This window comes from Rutidosis leptorrhynchoides, chromosome 4 (genome assembly GCF_046630445.1).
Source record: "Rutidosis leptorrhynchoides isolate AG116_Rl617_1_P2 chromosome 4, CSIRO_AGI_Rlap_v1, whole genome shotgun sequence".
NCBI lineage: Eukaryota > Viridiplantae > Streptophyta > Magnoliopsida > Asterales > Asteraceae > Rutidosis > Rutidosis leptorrhynchoides.
Window position 1 is genome coordinate 181939982 of NC_092336.1, and position 7749 is coordinate 181947730.

At 37.7% G+C, this 7749-nt stretch overlaps 2 protein-coding genes across 2 annotated transcripts; both read right to left on the reverse strand.

Moving 5' to 3' along the window:
• Positions 1-404: 404 nt before the first annotated feature.
• On the reverse strand, positions 405-986 carry LOC139841265 (uncharacterized). Its single transcript, XM_071831492.1, has one exon. The coding sequence runs from the start codon at positions 984-986 to the stop codon at positions 405-407; it is 582 nt and encodes a 193-aa protein (XP_071687593.1).
• Positions 987-1755: 769 nt separating this feature from the next.
• LOC139841266 (uncharacterized) lies at positions 1756-4681 on the reverse strand. Its single transcript, XM_071831493.1, has 5 exons — positions 4201-4681; positions 3952-4072; positions 3051-3681; positions 2523-2942; positions 1756-2469 (listed from the first exon to the last, which is right to left on the reverse strand). The coding sequence occupies exons 1-5, from the start codon at positions 4679-4681 to the stop codon at positions 1756-1758; spliced, it is 2367 nt and encodes a 788-aa protein (XP_071687594.1).
• Between the last annotated feature and the right edge of the window lie 3068 nt (positions 4682-7749).

Consider the following 7749-nt stretch of genomic DNA (forward strand, 5'->3'; position numbering starts at 1 on the left):
TATGATATATATTTATTATATCATTTGACATTTATATTACGTATGATTTAATTATTCCTATAATTAAACTTATGATTTAATAATACAATTATTATTAAGGGAAGACTTATGATAAGTATAAAACTTATGATATAAGATTATTATATCAAGACTTATAATAAAGATTAATTTTTTTATTTATTTATTATAAGACTTACTTATTAATTAATTATGATACAATTTAATTATTAAATACTTATAATTTTTTTTTTTGAAAAGCCAGAATTTTATTAAAGCTAAAGAGAAAATACAACAATGCATGCAAGAAGCATGCTCTCGAGAGACACTATAAAGGGGACTATATATGAAATCTAATGTGCTATATACAATATACAATGTATCTAATTTGAATAAAACAAGCACAGTCAGCCCACTCCAGTTCTAGGACTACTCGAACAACAATAAGAGCTTGGGTTAACCAACCATTGATGCCACTCGATTAACTTCGATTTAAGCCTTTTAGAAATCCATTCATAGCTCTTGATTTGGACCTCATTGAAAATCATTGCACTCGTCCAATCTTTATTCCTGAAGACTTTATGATTTCGATTTTTCCATAGTAGATACCCGCAAACCCATTCTACGGCTTGCCATATCTTCCTATCTTTACTCGAGATGTTGATTCCGTCACCGTTAAGGATCTCGTCGACACTAAATGTGTTGAAGTTACCAAGTCCCCACCATTTATACACCCTATCCCACGTATCTCTTGCTACTTTGCAAAAGATCATTGAATGTTCAACAGTTTCCAAGGAGTCATCACATACCGGGCATCGAATAGTGTTAAGATCTAAACCCCTTTTATCGAGCTTAACTCGTACCGGAATTCTTTTCTTTTTAATTCTCCACGCAAAGATGCCTAATGATTTGGGTACTAGATTATTATTCATGGTTTCTGAAGCACTTACATAAGATTGAAGCAGCCTGTCATCAATCATTTTAGACATTTGTTTCATGTTGTATATGCCATCTTTCTCGTGTATCCATCTCTATTCATCATTCTCCTGCTTTGTGAAATTGATGTTAGCTAAGACTGAGATAAGGTCTTCTAACTCATCACGAACTCTTCCTGTATGTTCTCGACACCATGCCCACATATGATGTATTGTACCATCGATCCATCTCACCCTATCAAAAACCGAAGGTTCTTCCTCGAATTCCAAATGATATAGTTGTGGGTATTTGTCTTTGAAAGCTTGATCTCCTGCCCAACAATCATGCCAAAAAAGAATATGCCTACCCTCTCCTACTGTTCTTTCAAATGGAGCTCCAAAGTTGATGTTGTTTGAAGCTAAATCAGTAGCAATCCTAGCAATATTTTTCCCAACTGAATTTGCACTAGAAACAGAGACGAGATTAGTATGACCCAACCCCCCCTCCCGCCCATAAATACTTTTGATAACTTTAGTCCAAAAGGCTTCGGTTTTCACCCGGAACCTCCACCACCACTTGCCCAATAATGAAAGATTTTTTGCTTTTAACGTCCCAATATTTAACCCGCCCTTTTCATAAGGTGACAAAAGGCTCTCCCATTTAACCCAAGCCATTTTTGATTCTTCCCCCACCCCTCCCCAAAAAAAACTTACGACGCATTGCCTCGAGCATGTTGACAACACTTGAAGGAGCACGATAAAGTGAGAAGAAGTACAGTGGTAAACTATTTAGGACCGACTTGATGAGAGTTAACCTTCCCCCGAATGACATCAATCTAGCCTTCTATTCTGAAAATCTTTTTTGAAATTTTTTCATGACCAAATCCCACTCCATTACATTCTTCATTTTTGCACCAACCGGTAAACCTAAATACGTTAAAGGAAAGCTCCCGTTCTTACAGTTTAGGAGAGAAGCCATAGTCTCGGAAGCGGTGCTCAAGACCCCAATGCCATAGAGGCTGCACTTAGCGATGTTGATTGATAAGCCCGAGACTTCTTCGTAACATTTGAGAAGTTTCATGGTGTTATTTATGTTTCGTGTGGACCACTCTCCAATAAAGATCGTATCGACTGCGTATTGTAGATGTGAAAATGGAATCGAATCATTACCAATTTTAACACCTTTGTAGAGCCCATTGTTAATAGCCACCTTTGTAAGGAAATTCAATCCTTCTCCTACAATTAGAAATAAAAATGGGGAGAGAGGATCACCTTGTCTAATTCCGCGCCCGAGCTTGAATTCTCTAGTAGGTGAGCCATTAACGAGAATAGAAACTAAGGCTGACTTTAAGCACGACTCAATCCACCTCCACCACTTCACCCCGAATCTCATACTTTGCATCGTGTCCAAAAGAAATTCCCAATTCACACTGTCAAAAGCCTTAGAAAAATCTACTTTGAAGATGAAACATTTTTCCCGTCGAGTTTTTAAATCAACTATGGCTTCATTTAGGATCAGAATGCCATCCAAAATCGATTTTTCACTAATAAAAGCACTCTGCTCCAGTCTAATTATTTTTGGGATAACACGGCGAAGTCTATTGAAAGTACCTTATCAATAATCTTATAGTCGCTTTCGATTAGGCTGATCGGTCGATAATCGCCAAGATCTTGCGGGTCTTTCTTTTTAGGGATAAGCGATAAGAACGAAGCGTTACAACCGTGAGAAATTTCGCTTTTCTCCCAAAACCAACACATAGCCCTCATAAGATCATCTTTTATTAACTCCCAGTATTTTTTAAAGAATTTAAAACTGAAACCGTCTGGCGCGGGAGGTTTAGAGCTTTCACATCCTATGATAGCATTCCATATTTCATCCTCACAGAAGGGTTGCTCGAGAAAGTGTGCATCATCAGAAGTGATCGAATTGTAAACTGGACTTGCCACTTTCTTCCTCTCATAGTTTCCTTCCTTAAATATGTTGCTGAAATATGACAAAACCTCCTCCTTAATTGTGGCCGGATTCTCTTCCTATTTACCCTTAATTGACAATCCCCGAATATTCGACTTGTTGATCCGCCTTTTTACCACCGAGTGAAAAAATTTTGTGTTTTCCTCTCACTCCGAGTTCCACTTGACTCTCGATTTTTGTTTTAGCATGTTGCTCTTCTCACTTTCTTTCTCCAGCCACAGCTTCCTAGTATTCAATGACAACTCCCTTTCATTATCGTCCAAGTCACGTTCCTCCATTAATCTTTCCCAATTCTTAACAGCATCCTTGAGTGTTTCAATATCTTGGTCGATCTTTTCAAACTGCTTTTTACTCCATGCCCGTAGCTCTTCTTTAACATTTTTCAACCGCTTTCGGAAAATAATATCAGGCTTATTTCCATCCATCGTTATATTCCATGCGTTACAAATAATATTGTCCACATCCTTATGATCAAGCCACGTATCGAATATTTTGAAAGGTTTAGGTCTGAAATAAACGTTATTAGCACGCAAAAGAACCGGACAGTGGTCGGATAGATTCCTATCGAAAACCATAGCTGATAATTCCCCCCATCTGTTGGCTAATTGTTCTGACACTAAAAAGCGATCAAGCTTGCTGAGTTTTACACCATTATCACAAGTTCTTGTGTATCGTTTTCCTATTAAAGGAACTTCAATCAGCTGCATCTTCTCTATGAAATTATTGAACAAGCTAGCTCTTCGATCTATAAAGATACAATTTTTCCTTTCCTCTTGACCTCTAATCTCGTTAAAATCGCTGCAAAGAACCCAATCATCCACATCAAAACTCATCAGATTTTCCAAGTTTTGCCAAAGTTTTCTTTTGTTTACATCATCATAAGGCCCATAAATATTCACAATCACGGTTTCATTCTCCTGTCCTACTCATTTTCCTTTGATGGAAAGAAAATAATCTCCCTCAACCGCTTGATCTACCTTCAAGATATTCGAATCCCAAATTATCATAATGCCCCCAGACCTACCTGATGTCGGTTTTTGTATAAAACCAAACGAACTTACACCCTACAGATCCTTTATCCAAGCGTCTGTGACCGAATTACATTTCGTCTCATGTATTGCAACCACTTCAGGGTATGTTTCAGCACAAATTCCTTTAAACCAACCTATCTTCCCTTCCCTCTTGAACCCTCAAATATTAATAGATAGAATTCTCATAGCAACAGAACGTACCGAATAAAAAAAACACTTTATTATTATTGATCGCTTGTTCCTTTGAGCCCCAACATTCTACCGAATTCATTTAATTGTACGCTACCTTCACTATTCAATGATTCAAACTCCTCTAAACCAATATTTTTTGAGCTCGACTTCCTGCAGTTGGCTTTCCGTGTACTGATTGCCGAAGCTCTCGAAGTATTTCTAATTGGAACATCAAAACTGTTATCCTTCTTATTTGTCTTTGGAGATGAAGTTTTCTGTACCTTTGTCTTGAAATTCGGGTGGTTGTGAATTCGCTTTGCAATATTTTTAGCGTGTAGGATTCTCGAGGAAGCTTTCCAATTGCCCACCCTTCTCCAAATCGAGCCAATCGAGATACTATGATTTTCGACCAATGAAGATTTGCGAGGTTTTCTCGAAATTGCTGCTTGATTGCATTGATCAAAACCATCAGACCCTAACCGCTTAGTGTTATCTGATAGATCATTTACCTTATGATTTGAACGATGAAGTTGTTTTGGGCCTGATGTTGCATCATCCAGTAAGTTGTCCAAACACTCCTCATTTGAAAGCCCCATATTATAACCCTATGACCCAATAACTTTTGGAATAGACTCGGTCGCATGCTCATCTTGTAACCCTATGTTAGGCCCAAAGTTGACATCATCGCTATCATATCTATGGTCCATATTATCGCTTGCATTAGTAAGCCCAACTGGATTAGGTCCACCTCCATATAATGGATTGATGTTCACACTCTTTGCAGGCCCATCTACAGGCCCAAATTGTCAACATTATCACCATCATTTACTTTTTCTGTAGGTTCTTGAAAATAGGGATCCTTAAGCACCCCTACATCTTCTACAGCGCAGCCAACTTTTTCCTCAGGAAAGACAACTGTCTCCTCAATTCTTGAGAAATGATCGCTAGTTTCCATACACCTGGACCCTTCATCTTCCGGCACTATAACGGGATTAGCAACTGGAATTCCAACCTTTTTCGGCGAGTCTTCTTTACTCCTAGAATCATCTTCATCCGAGATTATATCTGTTTCCTAGTCACTATCATCACCCTGATCTAAGTTAATGAAACACCCTGTTTTTTTTTTTAAAAAACAGCGGAAATGACCTGTTTAGAAATCAGACATCCGTATAAAACGATACCTGTATTATATTACATATTTATCATCACGAATATTAAAAGTCCGTTATAGTTAAAAAAATAGGGTATTAAATTACATTCAAAAAAACGAAATAAAAGACTCGACATCAGAGTTCCGACTCGTCAAACATATCTTCAACAACCCATCTTCACCCTGAATCTAACATGCACAACCTAAACGTGCAAGGGTGGAAATGTGGGGGAATTAGTACAACTGCTAAGTGAATGGATCTATCTAACAGATCAAGTCTAAGCATCGAACCAGCTTCAACTACAAAGTATGCTAAAGTCCTAACAACATACAACAACGATAACAATAATACGAGGATCGGTGGCTTGTACGAGCACACGACTCCTAGTTGATCGGGCTAGAGTCTACCGATAGTCCTCGCTACTCGATTCACATTATAGTCATCCGGACGCAGGGGATGCGTCATTCGTACTATACTCCACAATTAGTAGCCTTTGGACCCAACCTCCCCAGGCTCGGTTGACCTCATACGGACTCTAACCTCCCCAGGCTCGGTTATGAGTCCCCAGCCTCCCCAGGCCCGGCTGGCGTCAAACCCAGTGCACATAATATCACACAATATCATCAACATGTAATAATTCACTAACATGTTAACCATTATCTAAACATGGCAATCGGATATAACACTAATCTAATAAATAGAGTAAACAACAATAGCACGTCTTGCTACTCAAACTCTATCCGGAGATAGACCCACTCACCGATCGCCAGCTTAACTCGGTAGTCTAATATCACCGAGTCTTCTCCTCGTCTGTATCACCTGAGAATAATACTGAACAAGTTAGTAAATCGTATCACATTTAATAACAATACTGCAATATATATATATATATATATATATATATATATATATATATATATATATATATATATATATATATATATATATATATATATATATATATATATATATATATCGTACCATGTACTAAAATGCGTATAAGTACGCGAATATACTATTCCGTTATAGTATCACCCAAAAATGTCCAACAAACGGGTCACTGATCGAAACGGGCGGTCGCATATAGTTATATCTACATACACATGTATGTATCCATCACTATACACATATATATGTCAACATACACACCTATATATATATCTATATATATGTATTCACATATATGTACATAATATATACATATATCTATATGTATATCTATTAACACATGATACATGCACAATATACATATACTCATATATATTTTCGTACATACATATATCTATATATATATTCATATATATCCACATATACATATATATATTCTCGTACACACAGCGCACGCGCTCGCGCACACACACACACACATAGATTAATCATACCATCGGTCAAGACTAAATGACAATTGAACCACAATTCCATTCAAATGGGTCGGGTCTAAATGGGCAAACAAACTTAAACATAGTTTCATATAAGCGTGTCACGAGTTAAATAAATACTTCATACAAACGTCCACATATCCAATTTAGAACCCAAATTAAAACTAACAAAATGGGTCACGAATTATAACGACAAATCATACAAAATGCACACTTAAACAACTAAAAACCCAAATCAAAACAATAATTGGATCGGGGTTCAAATGGGCAAGCTAACCCACTTTTTTTAAACATACATAAACGGGTCAGGTCATACGAGTACACACACGACAAACAAACCACAACCACCACCAATCGGCCGCCAACTGCCACAACTAGCCGCCAGCAGCAGCCGCTGACCACAGGCTGCAGTAGCAGCGGCGGTGGACAGCAAAAACAACAGCAGCAATGACAGAGGGTGGGGCAGAGGGTGGTGCAGGTGGCGGTGGTGGCGAGCAATAGTGGCGGACGGCAGACGGCGGCCGGAGGCAGCGGCGCCGCTCACGAAAACAGAACAGAAACAGCAACAGCAGCTCGCTGCTGTTTATACCCGAGTTTACCCTAAAAAATTGGTGTTTCTTGCATGCATTTGAACCTAAATTAACCCACAACAATTTCTAACAATTACACTAACATAATTCAAGCATTTTTTATCACTAATTGATTACTAAATTCATAGATTTAAACCCCAATTGCATTATTTAATAAAACTTGTATAAACCCTGAAATAAACAAGGAAGAGAGACAAACCTTGATGGAGGAACTAGCAATATAGAATTGAAGCTTGTAAATCATCATCATCTCCGATTAATTAAAGTTTAGAGTTTAGTTTATGTGTGTTTGTGTGTGTACTAGTCGATAGAGAAACCGGGGGAAGGGAATTGAAAACCACGAACAGTAAATAAACAAGGGGTGGGGCTGTTTTTAGTGATAAAAAGGTATTTAATCCCATACCTCATAAAACACGGGTATTTATCTGTTTTCAGAATCGTAACCTATCACAGTCGGGAGCCTAAACGAATTTCAAAATTAATAAATAAAATATTTATGTGACCCTTGTCACAAAACGCACTCACTGAACTAATAATTAATTAA

Bases quoted from the DNA above. Each gene is read 5' to 3' on its own strand.
- LOC139841266 (XM_071831493.1), bottom strand. From the start codon at position 4,681: ATGGGGCTTTCAAATGAGGAGTGTTTGGACAACTTACTGGATGATGCA. The intron at 2,943-3,050 runs GTCAAGTGGAAC...AAGGGTAAATAG, and splicing joins TGCTAAAACAAAAATCGAGA to GAAGAGAATCCGGCCACAAT. The intron at 2,470-2,522 runs GTACTTTCAATA...AGACTGGAGCAG, and splicing joins ACTATAAGATTATTGATAAG to AGTGCTTTTATTAGTGAAAA.
- LOC139841265 (XM_071831492.1), bottom strand. From the start codon at position 986: ATGTCTAAAATGATTGATGACAGGCTGCTTCAATCTTATGTAAGTGCT.